Below are 18,231 nucleotides of genomic sequence, written 5' to 3' on the forward strand. Positions count from 1 at the left end.
TGGCCCCCGGTGTCCTGCTTCGCTCGGTCCCGGCTGCCGGCAGTGAAGACTTTAGGACCTTCCGACGTCAGCGTCACGTGACCCGTCACATGACTCTGACGTCAGCGAAGGTCCTTCTTCATTCAACCGCGAAGTGCGGGGAATCAAGCAGGAGTGCTGCGCGGGCCGTCAGAAGGTGAGAATATATATATTTTTTATTTTATTCTTTTTTTTTTAATGGTACCTGGGTCTGGATGAGACTCTCCTCTCCTCCACACCCGGGTACCATCCGCACATTAGACCGCATGAAAAGCGCATCAACATATACAGTGATGAGGATTCCATGCGGTCTAATGCAAGTCAATGGCGGCAAAAGAGCAGCGTTTCCGCAAAATTAATTGACATGCTGCGGATTTTTTGCGGAAAAATCCGCATCATGGGCACAGCACATGCGGATTTCAATTGGGGAACATTGCTGCCCTTCTACCATGCGTTTTTCATGCGTTTCCGCGGCGTTTACGCAACTGCAAAAACGCCGCGGAAACGCATGAAAAACGCATCGTGTGAACTCAGCCTTAAGAACATACATAAAAAAAAACAAAACAAACAACCATTAGGCAAACACAACACCGATTCATCATAATGGGATGATTACTTGTTTAATTGTTTGCAAACAATTATTTAAACCCTTATCTTTGAGCTCATTGTCTAAACCACGTGGATTTTAATTACATATTGGCCATATCAATGTATACACAGAATTAATAGCTGTAGAGAGAAATAACCAGTTTCATCTATGGACACAGTACTGTATATGAACTGTTGAACAAACACATTGGTTAGTCGCCTTGCTCTGATAAATGGTCTCCAGTCTAAAAAGAAACACAGACATAATTAGAACACAAATTCAAACCAAACACAAAACATAATTTTATCCGGTCCATTATCCGTATGCTATTGATTCACATCTACTATGACAGTCAAAGTCTCTCCTTGTTTACCCAACCATATTGGTGCTTTGCGCTGTGCTATTTAGCAACAGGGGTAGGGCAATCTGTGACCAACTCCAAAATAGCCAGAATGGTAGAGTTACCCATGAATCAATCACAGGGATATTAGCACCTTCCTTTTGTTGTCTATAATACGGCATATCCTGCTCTCTTCCTGTGTTGTCCTTATTAGCATTTGGGCTCTGCATTGTATGTGCTTTTGGTGCAGGTGTAGCAGGGTCAGCTTCTATGTTACCTATCTCCTCACATGTCTCTGTGAACTCTGTGTTATTAGAGGTAGATTCTTCCTCATCAGACTCAATTCTATCAATCCCCTAGTGAAACGAATGGATATTTGGTTCTGGGTACATGTAAGGTGTATTACAATACCGTTTAGTATGTCCAGGCCTCCCACATCCATAACAATACCTAACATATCCTCTTCTCCTAGGTCTATGTACAGCAGATATATTTGTGGATGTCTCATACTGCTCCTTAGACTCATTACACCAGTCCCTAAGTATATTCACAAAGTTTCCATAGGAGCTGCTATTCCTTAGAGCGACCCTTGTGGTGTAATCTACATTACAATGATTTGCCATTGAATAGAGAAAATTAGCATCATCCTTAGACATATCCAGACAGTTGTAAACAGTCCTATACAAGGCCAGATAATCATTACAGAAGAGCAGTGGATCATCATATCTCCTGAATCTGGTCATTGCTAGAGCATTTTCACCTCTAGTGTCCCGTCCACCTATGATACGTTGCAATTCCTTCCTTCTTAACTCTGCACCTTTACAATTATCACTCATATGTGCAGATGAAAGCTGTGCTGCAAGTGGCCCTGGAAGCCAAGCTTGGAACAGAGACCAAGCATTCTTATTGTTCAGACTATACTGCTGGATCACAGCCTCAAATCTATTTGACAGAAGGACTGGAGAAATATGTGAGTCAAACTTACCAATAAGTTGACACAGATGACGTTTTTCAGAAATGGTGAGCAATGGGGCCCTATCAATCAATGGAGAACTACACCCGATATCCCTTGTATCCTCATTAGAAAGAGTACAGACATTCACTGTCTCAAGACTGCATTTCTTTGATGTAAGAGACTGTATATGTTGCTCTTTGTTATGCAGTTGACACTTAGCTTCACCCAGTTGTCTCTCCAGTGTTGCAATTAACTTCTCCATTTGACTATTTTTCAGTTCTAAAGAGAAAACCTGATTTGCATGTGAAGTGACACTCAATCTGCACTCCTTCAATTGTCCTTCCAACTTCTCATTTCTCACAGCTAATTCATCCACATGTGAACGTAAACCATCCATTTCACTAGTTGTATTATCAGATATTTCAATAACAGAATCACTAATTTTGTCTATATCCTCCTTGATTTGTAACCTTTGCTTCCACCAACTTGCTTCTTTCATTTCACTCAATTCCTTCATCTTAAGCAACACTGAAATCTCATTGCTTAACTTTTCCTTTTTCAATTTTTTACAGAGAACTTTATTATTTAACTTATTATTATAGATCTTACATTGTGATACCAAGTCCTTGTATTGGACTTCTAAAGATTTATCTGCACTGACATGGTAAATAGCAGATGCATACTTCTTCACATACTTTTCCACAAATTCCATTTTCAGCAAACTGTAAACACTTACAAACAAAATTAATACTGAAGCACTAGGCCTTACAGTAGGAACTTCCCAAAGGTCTAAATTTTTCACTACTTCCACACTTTCCACACACAATTCCAATCTGATTCTGATATAAACTATTCTATCAAATACAAATGATATTTCACTTTTACTAAATACATCCAACGACACACTGTTAACAAAACACAATACTTGATACACAGCAACACCAAAATCATTAGGATCAGTATACAAAAAAGTTTACAAGGAAATTCTTAACTCACCAGTGTTTCCTTTTCATCCAAGATCCAGACTCCTTGGTTCCTTGATCTCCACGCCTTTTCCAAATGTAGACTAAAGCAGATTCATTTATTGCAGATTCTCTGTGGAATTTAATCACAGTCCCATCTGGGGTGCCATTATGTAGAATCTGCTGAGTTTTGGGGTGCCAATTAATATTAATTAACAAGAGCTACTGGATCTTTAAAAGGGGATTTATTACAAATAGGATATTTACAATAACATACATAAGGGAAACATAAATAAAGGACAAGGGAACAATGTAAGGGAAAGGGTAAAAGGAGAGGATGGTAGAAGATGGGAAGTGGGAAGAAGCAGAAGAAGAATAATAATGCCCAACTAGTTTGATGTGCTACCTTTATATCAGTTACACAGTCAGACATGGCCCATACATTGCCCATCCCTGTAACACCTCCACATAATGGTACCATCCTATCAGGTCACAGTCTTTGAAGTTCTCCAGAAACATTGCACATGGCTGCTGATGCAGACACTCTTCTGAAGGTGGCGCTCTTAGGTTTAGAACGGGTAAGAGTATCAGAGGCCATACATGATTGCAGTGGTCTTTATCTTCCTGCTGATGGCGTCTGGTATATAGCCAAAAGGTCTTTGTATCAAGTGGCCCGAGGACAGGTTCAACTGCATTTTGCTTGGAGATAAGAGGTCAACTTGAAGAACAATGGTTTGTAATCCAAACACCACAGGGGTTATGTACCTTTCAAGAGGCCAAACAAGATGTCCATCTCCCATGTAGGTGCTCTCTTTACTCTATCACTAGAACAAAAGGCACCACACCACAGGACACACAATGTCTTCCTGCCTCACAGGTTTTATGACTCCACAGCACATGGTCAATCTCTTTGATGTAGTCCTTTGATGAACTTTAGTGCTCTACAGAGTTTTTGGATCAAATTGTGAGTTCAGTCATTCATATTACACGTACGATAGATATTGTCCATGTTGGGTTCCAACAGTGATAAATACAGAAGTGGTGACGTGTTTCTATTATACTTTTCCTATGATTGATCCACTCCTGGTTTTGGCTTACAAATACTGGTGTAAAATACTGACCAAATACTCAACGTGTGAACATGGCCTGATACTGATGTACACAATAAGGGCTCTTTCACACGTCAGTATCTCTGGTATGTGTGGTGACCGCTTCCACACATACCGGAGACACTGACACACGCAGATCCATTCAAATGAATGGGTCTGTGCACAACAGTGTGTTTTCACAGACCATGTGTCCATGTGTTCCACATGTAGACATTTCCATTTTTGGACGACAGCACAGATAACACTGACCCATTCAAGTCAATGGGTTCGTGTAAACACGTGCCGCACACGGATGCCATCAGTGTGACACATACCGGCGCCTGGGAATCAGTGTACAGTTAGCGCTGTTTCCAAGCGCCCAGTGCTGAACACTGCCCTCATTATGATTCCCTGCTGGCGCTGTTGTCAGCACCAGCAGGGATAATGATGAGGGTAGTAGTAACTAGACTAAGTCCATCTAGTTCAACCCATAGCCTAAATGTTGATCCAGAGGAAAGCAAAAAAAAACCCATGTGGCAAACACTAAGCTCCATATTGGGGAAAAAAATTCCTTCCCGAAGCCAATTCTTAACCCACATACATATATTTTCCCCTATCCCCATTGTTCTCATTTTATGTATCAACCTTTTGTGTGGAACCGTATCAAAAGCTTTTGAAAAGTCCATATACACAACATCCACTGCATTTCCTTGGTCCAGTCCGGAACTTGCCTCCTCATAAAAAATGTTCAGATTAGTTTGACAGGAACGGTCCCTCGTAAACCCATGTTGATATTGGGTCATGAGGTTATTCTTCTTCAGATACTCTAGTATAGCATCTCTTAGGAAACCCTCCAGGATTTTACCCACAGTAGAGGTTAAGCTTACTGGCCTATAATTTCCAAGTTCAGTTTTTGTCCCCTTTTTGAATATTGGCACCACATTTGCTATACGCCAGTCCTGTGGTACAGACCCTGTTATTATGGAATCTTTAAAGATTAAAAATAATGGTCTATCTATGACGTTACTTAATTCCTGCAGTACTCGCGGGTGTATCCCATCTGGGCCCGGGGATTTGTCAACTTTAGTGATTTTTAGACGCCGCCGTACTTCCTGCTGAGTTAAGCAAGTGACATTTAATGGAGAATTTTTGTTATCACTAATCATGTTTTCTGTCATGCGATTTTCTTGTGTAAATACGATTGAAAAAAAATAATTTAGCATATTGGCTTTTTCCTCATCTTCATCCAACATTTCACCCAGACTATTTTTAAGGGGGCCAACACTATCATTTTTCAGTTTTTTACTATTTATGTAGTTAAAGAATATTTTGGGGTTATTTTTACTTTCTCTGGCAATGATTCTCTCTGCCTCAATCTTTGCTGCCTTGATTTGGTTTTTACAGAATGTATTTAATTTTTTATATTTATTTAATGCCTCATCACTACCTACTTGCTTCAGTTCTCTAAATGCTTTCTTTTTGTCACTTATTGCGCCCCTTACAGCTCTATTTAGCCATAGTGGTTTCCTCCTATTTCTAGCATGTTTATTCCCATAGAGTATATATTGTGCACAGGTCCTATTCAGGATGCTAATAAATGTCTCATATTTGCTTTGTGTAGCTTTATGTCTCAGGATATCGTCCCAGTTTATTGCACTAAGATCATCTCTCAACCGTTGGAAATTTGCCTTCCTGAAGTTTAGTGTCCTTGTAACCCCTCTACTACACATCTTATTAAAGGTTACATGAAAATGTATTATTTTGTGATCACTATTACACAAGTGACCCCCAACTCGTATATTTGATATGCGGTCTGGCCTATTGGTTAATATTAAGTCTAGCAGTGCCCCCCTTCTTGTTGTGTCCTGAACCAGTTGTGAAAGGTAATTGTCTCTCATAGTTGTCAAAAACCTATTACCTTTGCTGGAACTACAGGTTTCTGTCCCCCAATGTATTTCAGGGTAGTTGAAGTTTCCCATAATAATGACTTCTCCTTGAGTCGCTGCTTCATCCATTTGATTTACGAGGATATTCTCCGCTGCTTCCATTATTTTTGGAGACTTATAACAAACCCCTACCAGTAATTTATTATTTTTCCCCCTCCCCTTATCTCCACCCACAGGGACTCTACATTTCCATTAGAATCACATATATCCTCCCGCAAGATGGGTTTTAAGGATGATTTTATATATAAACACACACCCCCCCCTCGCTTGTTTGTACGGTCATTTCTGAACAGACTATAGCCCTGTAAATTAACTGCCCAGTCATGGTTCTCGTCCAGCCACGTCTCAGATATCCCTACCATGTCATAATTATTTTCCAACAAAATTAATTCTAATTCCTCCATTTTGTTGGTGAGGCTTCTGGCATTAGTGTACATGCATTTTATGTATCTCTTTGTACGTCTATTCCTTCTTACTTTATTGACTGTTCTAACCCCACCCCCAATTTCTTTATTTGTGCCCAGGTCACTATCTGCACTATCTTCTCCACCTATAAAATGAATAGCCTCCCCCCCAATCCTTAGTTTAAACACCCCTCCAACCTTCTAGCCATTTTCTCCCCCAGCACAGCTGCACCCTCCCAACTGAGGTGCAGCTGGTCCCTAGCGTAGAGTCTGTAGCCAACTGAGAAGTCAGCCCAGTTCTCCAGGAACCCAAATCCATCCTTACTACACCAGTTCCTGAGCCACTTATTTATCTGCCTAATCTCCGGTTGACTCTCTGGCGTGGCACGTGGTACAGATAGTATTTCAGAGAATACCACCTTGGAGGTCCTTGCTTTCAGTTTGCAGCCTAATTCCCTGAAATCATCTTTAAGGACCTTCCACCTACCTCTAACTTTGTCATTTGTGCCAATGGGCACCATGACCGCTGGGTCCTCACAAGCCCCTCCCAGTAATCTGTCAACCCGATCAGCGATGTGCCGGACTCGAGCGCCAGGTAGGCAGCACACTGTTCAACGATCCCTGTCTTTGTGACAGCTTGCCCTATCTGTTCCCCTAATAATTGAGTCCCCCACTACCAGCACCTGCCTGGCCTGCCATGCTCTCCTATTTCCCTCCTTACTGGAGCTGACACTCCTCCGGCTTTCAGGGGACATGCCTTGCTGCAGCAGTGCTACCCCTGCATCGTCACCCCCATCATCTGCCAACTTTGCAAACTTATTGGGGTGTGCCAGATCAGGACTAGCCTCCCTGGCACTCTTCCCTCTACCCCCCCTTCTGTCACCCAGCTAGCTGCCTCACTGTCCTGCAGCTCTCTACTACCACCCTCCCCCAAATCTACCTCAGTGAGCAGCAGATTCCTTTCCATATTGTCAATGGATCTCAGTGTTGCCAGCTGCTCATTTAGATCCAGTACCTGGGCTTCCAAACGCACAACGTGCACACATCTCGTGCAGTAGTATGCAACCCCGACCTGCTTTTCAAGGATTGCATACATGTGGCAAGATGTACACTGGATAGCATTGCCAATAATGGAGCTCATTTCCTAATGGGGATTGCACTAGACAAAAATGTTAAGTAAAAAGAAATGTAAAGAATTAATAAAATACAGACAGCAATTCAGTCCAAATTCCTCCCTTCCAAACTCCCTGAATCCAAAGTCACTGAAAAACAAGTCACACACTTAACTTTCGTTTGCACTTACCCTCCGTTCACACTCGCTAAGGAAGAAGATTTAAAGGTTTATTTTTTTCCCCCTTTTGCAGCAATGCACCCTACAGCTCAATGCACTTCCAAAGTGTCTGACTGTAAAAATAAGAATAAAATAAAAAATCCTTATACCCACCTGTCCTAAGTGTCCCCCGCTGAAATCCATGCGACCGCTCAGCAAAGGAGCCGAGGAGAATGACTCCTGCAGCGAGTGGCCCTGGAGCTGTGCTCACTGAGTGACAGGACACCGCTCCCGAGTTCAGCAGAGGTCCAGGGCCCGCTCACTGCAGCGCTTCATTCTACCTGGCTCCTCTGCTGATCGGTCGCATGGATTACAGCGGGGGACACTTAGGTGAGTATATGGATTTTTTATTTTATTTTTATAGTTGGACACTGCAGGAGCAGACACTACTACCCTCATCATTGTCCCTGCTGCACGATGACCGCATGATCAGCACGATCGCAGCGCAAGCAGGGACCCATGATGAGGGCAACCAGGGCCGGCTCCAGGTTTTTCTGGGCCCCGGGCGAAAGAGTCTCAGTGGGCCCCTTTAACACATACCACGATTCATGATGCAGAGATACAGCGGAGAAATATATATACATATATATATAGTACAATGCAAAGATTTCACTTCTTACATTACATGAGTGATATCTATTGTAAATTCCACAATAGCTCAGAAACCGGTGAATCGCTCCACACAGAATACTGGCCCCCATATAAGGCTCCATACGGAATACTAGCCCCCATATAAGGCTCCATACGGAATACTGGCCCCCATATAAGGCTCCATACGGAATACTGGCCCCCATATGAGGCTCCATACGGAATACTGGCCCCCATATAAGGCCCCATACGGAATACTGGCCCCCATGTAAGGCTCCATACGGAATACTGGCCCCCATATAAGGCTCCATACGGAATACTGGCCCCCATATAAGGCCCCATACGGAATACTGGCCCCCATATAAGGCCCCATACGGAATACTGGCCTGCATACGGAATACTGGCCCCCATATAAGGCTCCATACGGAATACTGGTCCCCATACGGAATACTGGCCCCCATATAAGGCTCCATACGGAATACTGGCCCCCATATAAGGCTCCATACGGAATACTGGCCCCCATATAAGGACCCATACGGAATACTGGCCCCCATATAAGGCTCCATACAGAATACTGGCCTCCATATAAGGCTCCATACGGAATACTGGCCCCCATATAAGGCTCCATACAGAATACTGGCCCCCATATAACGCTCCATACAGGATACTGATCCCCTTATAAAGCTCCATACAGGATACTGGCCCCCATATAACGCTCCATACAGGATACTGGTCCCCTTATAAAACTCCATACAGGATACTGGCCCCCATATAACGCTCCATACAGGATACCGGTCCCCTTATAACGCTCCATACAGGATACCGGTCCCCTTATAACTCTCCATACAGGATACTGGCCCCCATATAATGCTGCATGCAGGCTGTTACCCCCCACATAATGCCCCATACAGGCTGTCCCCCCCTTATAATGCTCCATGCAGGCTGTTACCCCCCACATAATGCCCCATACAGGCCCCCCCCCTTTTAATGCTCCATGCAGGCTGTTACCCCCCACATAATGCCCCATACAGGCTGCCCCCCCTTATAATGCTCCATGCAGGCTGTCCCCCCCCCACATAATGCCCCATACAGGCTGTTACCCCCCACATAATGCCCCATACAGGCTGTTCCCCCCCTTATAATGCTCCATGCAGGCTGTTCCCCCCCACATAATGCACTATGCAGGCTGCCCCCCCCTTATAATGCCCCATGCAGGCTGTTCCCCACCTTATAATGCCCCATGCAGGATGTCACCCCCCCCTCTATATAATGCCCCATGCAGGATGTCCCCCCCCTCTTTATAATGCCCCATGCAGGATGCCCCCCCTCTTTATAATGCCCCATGCAGGATGCCCCCCCCTTATAATGCTCCATTCAGGCTGTTCCCCCCCACCCCCCTTTTAATGCTCCATGCAGGCTGTTACCCCCCACATAATGCCCCATACAGGCTGCCCCCCTTATAATGCTCCATGCAGGCTGTTCCCCCCCACATAATGCACTATGCAGGCTGCCCCCCCCCTTTTATAATGCCCCATGCAGGCTGTTCCCCACCTTATAATGCCCCATGCAGGATGTCACCCCCCCTCTATATAATGCCCCATGCAAGATGCCCCCCCCTCTTTATAATGCCCCATGCAGGATGCCCCCCCTTCTCTTTATGCTGCCCCATGCCTCCATACATTAAAAACAAAATCAAATACTCACCTCTCTTCTCCTCACCTGCTACCTGCTGCCCGCGTCCGAACGCCAGCGTTGTCGGTGTCTTTCCGCTCTGCGCTCCCTGTGACGGCTCAGGGGAGGGCGCGGTGAAAAGACGTCACCGCGCCCTCTGACCTGAGACGTCACAGGGAGCGCAGAGCAGGAAGACAGCGGATCTGCGGAGGCACGGGGAGAGGTAAGTATCCAGCTGCCGGGGCCCTGAGCAAGCGGCGGAGAAGGGCGGGCGCTGACACCGCTCTCCTCCACCCATAGCCCAGCGCGGTGCGCGACCGCCAGTGGGCTCCTCTGCCTGCTCAGGGCCCCGGCATTTGCCCGGGTGCTGACGCCGGCCCTGAGGGCAACGTTCAGCACCCGGCGCTTGGGAACAGCACGAACTGTACACTGATTCCGATGCGGCACACGGCTGCCACACACATTATCTCTGGTGCGGAAAATATCCGGACATGTGAAACCGGCCTAAATGTCAGTACAGCACCAGACATATATATATATATACGGGGTTAGTGCTTTGGACTCTGTATGTTTATTCTCGCTATCGCACTGGGTTCCTGCTTCGACCACAGACCTGTGTAGTTTCCATCTTTACATTTTGGCGCAATATAAAGAATGGGCCATTAATAAAGAATGGGACATTAATATTAGGAATAAACCTTTTATCTTTCCCTTGTGACCCGCAGTCTATTAGGCCAGCGCTGGCTACAGTAATTATGGGTTACATAGTATCGTCAGTCCAACCTTACCACATATAGGCTCAGTAAAAGATGGCGGACACGTTTTTCCGCCCCCACATAACATAGACAACTGTGCGATATATGTCGTATGTTTACACTGTAATGAATCACACCTAGGCTCGTGTGCACGCAATGGTCGCCACAACCGCTCGTCTTTATGGCTGACAGGAGGATATCAGTCGCACTCCCATCCCTGCTTTCTGCTGCGTTTACTTTCCCGCCAGTAAGGGTGCACGCCCCCGGCCGATCACCATGGTTACCACACTAACGGCTCACAGCTATAACCCGTCATAGCCCCACCCCTACACCCGCTATTCGCGCTTGCGCAGTCGGAGTGTTGTTAGTCTCCATGGTTACCAGTCCGCCGTCTGGAGAGAACGAAGGATGAAGCTGAAGCGGTTCCTTCTCCGGTATTATCCGCCAGGTGAGAACTAGTGCAGACCACAAGGAAGGAGTAATGGAGGGGAAGTACAGGGTGGTGTGTCAGCATCATACGGAGTATGGCAGACCCGTATAGTGCACTTCCTGCAGTACTACAAGTCCCAGCGTGCACTGCAGAGTCTGGCTACATGGATGACCAGGATATTAGTAATCCTGTACACAGTGTTTTGGGACAGTGCATGGTGCCCGGTGCTGACACCCCACTGCTCAGGGGGCATATCCTGCCCATTATTAGGGCCGTGCAGACCCCATCCTGTGTGTGGGGGTCTCTGATAAGGGACATGACTACTGGTATGCTGGGCTCCGGCTACACATGGCATGAAGATGGCGGCCTCACATCTCCACATCTAATGACTGTTAGCGCGGCTGGCTACACGTGACATAAAGATGGCAGCCTCACATCTCCACATCTAATGCCTGTCAGCTCGGCCGGCTACACGTGACATGAAGATGGCGGCCTCACATCTCCACATCTAATGACTGTCAGCGCGGCCGGCTACACGTGACATGAAGATGGCGGCCTCACATCTCCACATCTAATGACTGTCAGCGCGGCCGGCTACACATGGCATGAAGATGGTGGCCTCACATCTCCACATCTAATGACTGTTAGCGCGGCTGGCTACACGTGACATAAAGATGGCAGCCTCACATCTCCACATCTAATGCCTGTCAGCTCGGCCGGCTACACGTGACATGAAGATGGCGGCCTCACATCTCCACATCTAATGACTGTCAGCGCGGCCGGCTACACGTGACATGAAGATGGCGGCCTCACATCTCCACATCTAATGACTGTTAGCGCGGCTGGCTACACGTGGCATGAAGATGGCGACCTCACATCTCCACATCTAATGACTGTCAGCGCGGCCGGCTACACATGGCATGAAGATGGTGGCCTCACATCTCCACATCTAATGACGGTCAGCGCGGCTGGCTACATGTGGCATGAAGATGGCGGCCTCACATCTCCACATCTAATGACTGTCAGCGCGGCTGGCTACACGTGACATGAAGATGGCGGCCTCACATCTCCACATCTAATGACTGTCAGCTCGGCTGGCTACACGTGGCTTGAAGATGGCGGCCTCACATTGCGGCATCTAATGACTGTCAGCGCGGCCGGCTACACGTGACATGAAGATGGCGGCCTCACATCTCCACATCTAATGACTGTCATCTCGGCTGGCTACACGTGGCATGAAGATGGCGACCTCACATCTCCACATCTAATGACTGTCAGCGCGGCCGGCTACACGTGGCATGAAGATGGCGACCTCACATCTCCACATCTAATGACTGTCAGCGCGGCCGGCTACACGTGGCATGAAGATGGTGGCCTCACATCTCCACATCTAATGACTGTCAGCTCGGCTGGCTACATGTGGCATGAAGATGGCGGCCTCACATCTCCACATCTAATGACTGTCAGCGCGGCTGGCTACACGTGACATGAAGATGGCGGCCTCACATCTCCACATCTAATGACTGTCAGCTCGGCTGGCTACACGTGGCATGAAGATGGCGGCCTCACATTGCGGCATCTAATGACTGTCAGCGCAGCCGGCTACACGTGGCATGAAGATGGCGGCCTCACATCGCGGTATCTAATGATTGTCAGTGCTGATAAATTTGTCCCCTGATAAATTTGTGGTCACAAGCTGCACTCAGTGTCAGCAACCATGATGAGAGCCGTGCTGACTCGTTGGAGACCTGTCTGTAGTTTGATTGTTCTTTTAGGCTGCGTTCACACTTGCGTTTTTAGAAACAGACAAACAGGATTTTTCTATTAAGGATCATGGAACCCCAGCACTTTAAAATACAAAAATAATAAACCTAGCAGGTTCTCACCCTCCCCAGGTTCAGTGCCGGCTGCTCCAGTCTCTGGGATTTTGCTGAGGTGGTGATGTCATGTCTACCTCAGCACAACTGCTGAGTTCAGTGATTGGCTGCAGCAATGATGTGTGATGTCACCGCTGCAGCCAAAACATTGAGACCCAAGCAGCTGGCACTGGACTGTAGAGGGTGAGTACCTGCCCTATCTGTTTTGGTGTTTAGAGTCCACTTTTCAGAAAACCCTTTAATGTCAAAACAGATTCGCTACATTGGTCTCTGTAAACAGAAGTGGAGGGCTCCACGGAGAATTATGGGGTCCGTCTGGGTTCTGCTTTGTGTCTGTGTTTACAACAAGAGAAATAGCACATCATGCAGAACTTTTTTCTTTTCTAAAAATGGACTCATAAAAGAAGCCAGACGGACCCAATAATAATGAGTGGGGCTCTGCTTCTTCAGTGTGCATCATTTATGTAACAGATCTGTTTTGGATATAAGCTCCATTTGTTCCTAAATACAACAAACAAACAGAAGTGTGAACGCAGCCTTACAGCCAAATGGAAAATCTACCATGTAATGGTTCACATGTTCGCAGACATGCCCTAATAGTCACTGGAGTCCATGAATCCAGTAAGCAAAAAACGGATCAGTTATTGGATCCAGTAAGCAAAAAACAGATCTGTTACAAATGAAAGAAAAACGGATGGCTGATTAACGGATCTGTTTTGCATAGACTTCAATCAGTTATTTAAAAACGAGCTAAAAAATTGTGTCTGCACAACTTTTTTTGCCAATGGATTTCTGCTGGATCAGTTCTGACTGATCACTGCTGGACATGTGAACACAGCCTTACAAAATTCCGTGCACAGCGTTTTTCCTCTTATTTTCTGATCAGGTTTTTCACTCCTGCTGCTAGATTTTTTGCAGAGTAAATTATATCGCTAAGTGCATGGCACCTTGATCACCTCTATTTTAGAACATTCCTCGACACTGATCCTTTGAGATTATCATAGGGAGAACTAGGGGCCAAATATCATAGGGATCCCTACTTCTAGGGATATTTGAGCCCTATACTCAGTATTCGGCATTGCTCAGGGGTCTGAGGGCTTTCAGGTTGCCAGTTAGAAAAGAAAGTTAAAGAAGATCCCAGTTTTCCTATTACCTTTTTACAAGATGGTGACCTTTGCACAGACAGGAAAGCTGCCACATGGACCATCGGGTCCTCGCTGTTCTGTACTGTGACTCGCGCTTTCTCCACGCCGCCGTCATTCATCATTATACTGATAGTTAGAATAAGTACGATGATTGCACCATATAATATGGGACAGTGAGCTAAGACATAAGGAGCAGATTTTCCCTGTACTATTGCATTACCTTGTTATATTATCGCCCTACAGGGATTATCCTGGAGTATGAAAAAGGCGGGGAGCTGAAAACCAAGTCTATTGATTTACTGGACCTGTCCCCTACGTAAGTTCTCTGATCGACGTGTGTCAGACAAACCTTTGTTTTATTATTAGTGGCTGAATTCATATCATTTTCAAGGAATAAGATTCAATAAAAGTTAATAAATCCCGACCATTAACTCTGTAGTACAAGAGGACATATCGTTATATCATTGCTGGGGTGCCCATGTGTGGTGAGCGCTCTACTTCACCCTCATTAAAATACATTAGACTGTAAAAGTCCATCAAAGTATAAAATTAATGCATATGGTAAAAGCTGTAACAAGGGAAAAAAATCAAAAATGCCAGTTTTTTTCAGTGCAATAAAAAGCGATAAAAACTTCTTATGTACCTAAATTTGGTATAAATAAAAATGTCGGATTGCCGCACAATAAAACAATCCCTCACACAGCTCAATTGCTGGAAAAATAAAAACTTTGCGGGTCTCAGAAAATGAGGGAAAAAAAAACTTTTTTTCCTTTTTTAATAAACCTCTGAATTTTTTTCACCACTTAAATAAGAAAAAAAAATCTATGCATTTTCAGGTCATTTTTTACCAAAGAATGAATGCTGTAAAAACAAAACTCAAAGACCATGGCACGTTTGCATTTATTTTATTATTTCATTTGATTTATTTTTCTCATTTTCCAGTACATTTTTTATGGTAAAATGAATGGTGTCATTCAAAACTATAACTCGTCCCGCAAAACACAAGCCTTATTATTAACGATAATGTTAACACAAAAATAAAACTATTATGGCTCTTGGAATAAAGGGAGGGAAAATGCAAACGTAAAGACGAAAACTGGCTACGAAGGCCAAGGGTTAAAGATGTTTAATCAGATCATGAAATAGAAGATGGATGACAGCGATGCACAGAGACATTGCAGGCATTACAACGTGACGTCTAAGGCGTCTGAGTTCTGCATCTATCGTGTAGTATAAGGGCTCCTTTACATGACTGGATTATCGGTCCAAGTATGAACTGACAAAACATCGGATCTCACTCGGACCAATGTTATTCTATGGGACCCTGCACATGTCCCATTTTTTTTCTCGGACAGAGTCTGTTCTAGGAAGAAAAGTGCAGCATGGCAAAGTTGGATCTGATTATCAGATGGCATTCGGCCATGCTAGTCAATGAGTCCGTGGAATGAGTCAATGATTTAACAATTCTACCCTATCCTCTAGATAGGTGCTAATTAGTGATGAGCAAGCATTTAACCCTTTCACCAAGCACGCTAGGGTGCTTGCCGAGTATCTTCGGCGTGCTCGTATATTATGTTCCAGTCCCTGCGTCTGCATGATTTACAGCTGTAAGACAGCCTGAACACATGCAGGGATTGCCTGTTTGTTAGGGAATCCTCACATGTGTTCAGGCTGTCTTACAGCTGTAAATCATACAGACGCAGGGACTGGAACATAATATATGAGCACGCCGAAGACACTCGGCAAGCACCCGAGCGTGCTCTGTGAGAGGGTCAAACAAGCACGCTCACTCATCACTAGTTCTAATTAATGAAGACCCCTTTAAATATAGAAATGGACAGATATCCAGAAACAGATATCACCAAGTGGCTGTGTTTTTGTAGGACTGATGTGCACCTACTTGTAGAAGACATAAGAAAAGCCGAACCTCTTATTACTGCCTCCCGCACCGAGCAAGTGAAGCACCTCATCCTAAGACTGCAAGAGAAGATAGGACAACAGGACCACCACAAGTTCTATCTATTCAAGGTCAGTGCTGGTAGCTGCATCACCCGTGATTTACTCTTAGGCCACGGCCCCACTATCAGTATTCGGTCAGTATTTTTTCTCAGGTGTGGGAGCCAAAACCAGGAGTGGGTGATAAATGCAGAATTGTGAAGATAGAAGTTCCAGCGCATGCAAAGTAATTAAAATCCAATTTATTCACAAATAAGTAAAATACGGTCTTACTTATGGTCCATGAGTAAGACCGTATAGGTCGAAACGCGTTGGTTTTCATACCTGCTGGTCGTGCTGCTGCCGTGTTTTTTACCTATTTGTGAATAAATTGGATTTTAATTACTTTGCATCCGCTGGAACTTCTATCTTCACATTTGCTTCCAAGCCTGGTCCCGGGTTTTCCGAACGGATCCCTGCAGCCATGTCTGGACACTCTCTCACTGGTGAGCTGACTTTCCATTTCCTCTCCTCTCTGCATGTATAAATGCAGAATTGGTGACTTGTTTCTATTATAACTTTTCGCTGATTGTTCCTCACCTGGTTATGGCTCCCACTCCTGAGAAAAAATACTGACCAAATACTGATAGTGGGGCCATGGTCTTAGGCTCTTATTCACATTGCATTTCAGGCGTATCTTTGAGATACGCTGTATGGTTGTAAAAGCTGCAGGCAGATAGGCTAAATGTACACTTAGGGTCTTTCATCATTTTGACGACCGATTACCTGCTATACGTTGGCATTAGAGTTGAGCAAAAATATTTGCAGTGTCCATGTCGGTTCTCCATATTTGCCAGACCACAGCAGTACAAACTTGCTCAGCCAGTACTTGACTGCTGGCTTCTTTGGCACCTGTTATGATTATTAGGCCACCAAGATGTCATGATGTCCCATGAGGTCTAGTCACTAATGAGGTCTAATCACTAGGCATCATGCGACCTCATGACGTGGAGCCTGGTGATCACAGGAGGAGCTCAGTGCTGGTGGAGCAAGTTGGTTCTGCTTCAAAGTATCAACATGGATGCTGGACCTGGGTTCTGTGAATATTTTGCTCAGCTCTAGTTTTAATGGGTTTTTATTTTGCAGTCTGTAATTGTGTAATAGATCACGTTGTATATGTTTTACGATGGGAACGCTATGGTTAGTGATCACATCTATAGCAATACAGTGTGATATGGAGGAAAGCAGAAGCCAGCTCACCCACTAATCCGATAGATGAACTTATGATCCTTGCTTGCATGGACAACAGTCTGATTAGCTAACACCGTTGCATCCTACCATCAGAGGTGTATGTCGCGGACAGCCTCCAACGTTGGCTAAAAATGTGACCCGAGCTTTACTGTTATATGAAACTAGATGGTGGCCCGATGCTAACGCATCGGGTATTCTAGAATATGTATGTAGTTTATTTATGAAGATTTAACAATAATGCAATGAATACACAGGATTTTCCGGGTAAAATATATACATTATCATTAAATTTTATTGCTCATAGAACTTAATACAACTGAACAAAATTATTAAACAGATCATCAAAATATATAAACCATTACATGAATATCTAACGTGACTGAACTACGTGGCACTGTGACTGACAGAAATTGTTCAGTAAATGTGAGTGATCTACGTCGCGCAGTGACTGGGGGTTAAATTCCGCGCCAATATCTCTGATTGGTCGCGGCCGGCCGGGCGACCAATCAGAGATATTGGCCGGCCGCGACCAATCAGCGAAGCGGGGTTTAAAGGGGTTGTCCACTACTTTAAATTAACCCCCCAATGTATCCCCCCGGGGCCCCTTATGAATTTCGTAAATACCTTATGTTGCCAATACTGCCTGTGCGCGGCGCTATCGCTGACCGCGCACAGGCAGCACGTGACCCCCGGCTGCAGCCGGCTCTTGCTTCCGCTTACGTCACGACTATTTGCGGCTGCAGACAGGGGTCTCCTGTTCCTCGTTCCACGGTGAGTGACGGGTTGTGGGCGGGGTTATCCCCCATCGCATCACACCCGGCATCCACCGCGCGCCCATTCATTGAGAGAGTCAGCGATAGCGCCGTGCACAGGCAGTATTGGCAACATGAGGTATTTACGAAATTCATTAGGGGCCCCGGGGGATACATTGGGGGGTTAATTTAAAG

At 45.2% G+C, this 18,231-nt stretch overlaps 2 protein-coding genes across 2 annotated transcripts in view; one reads left to right on the forward strand and one right to left on the reverse strand.

Moving 5' to 3' along the window:
• Window positions 1-1,303: 1,303 nt before the first annotated feature.
• On the reverse strand, window positions 1,304-2,614 carry LOC141258504 (posterior protein-like). Its single transcript, XM_073673495.1, has one exon. It carries the CDS (start codon window positions 2,612-2,614, stop codon window positions 1,304-1,306), a length of 1,311 nt encoding a protein of 436 aa, XP_073529596.1.
• An 8,366-nt stretch (window positions 2,615-10,980) lies between these two features.
• Window positions 10,981-18,231, forward strand: part of DAW1 (dynein assembly factor with WD repeats 1) — an 82,453-nt gene continuing 75,202 nt past the window's right edge. Inside the window, exons 1-3 of the mRNA XM_073673000.1 lie at window positions 10,981-11,094; window positions 14,342-14,414; window positions 15,982-16,126. Coding sequence (XP_073529101.1) covers window positions 11,055-11,094; window positions 14,342-14,414; window positions 15,982-16,126 — 258 coding nt within the window. The 5' untranslated portion in view covers window positions 10,981-11,054. The remainder of the gene's footprint in view (window positions 11,095-14,341; window positions 14,415-15,981; window positions 16,127-18,231) is intronic.

The sequence above is a fragment of the Phyllobates terribilis genome, unplaced genomic scaffold (assembly GCF_046119375.1).
Source record: "Phyllobates terribilis strain yellow unplaced genomic scaffold, ASM4611937v1 Scaffold_3__8_contigs__length_932513732, whole genome shotgun sequence".
Taxonomy (NCBI): Eukaryota; Metazoa; Chordata; class Amphibia; order Anura; family Dendrobatidae; genus Phyllobates; species Phyllobates terribilis.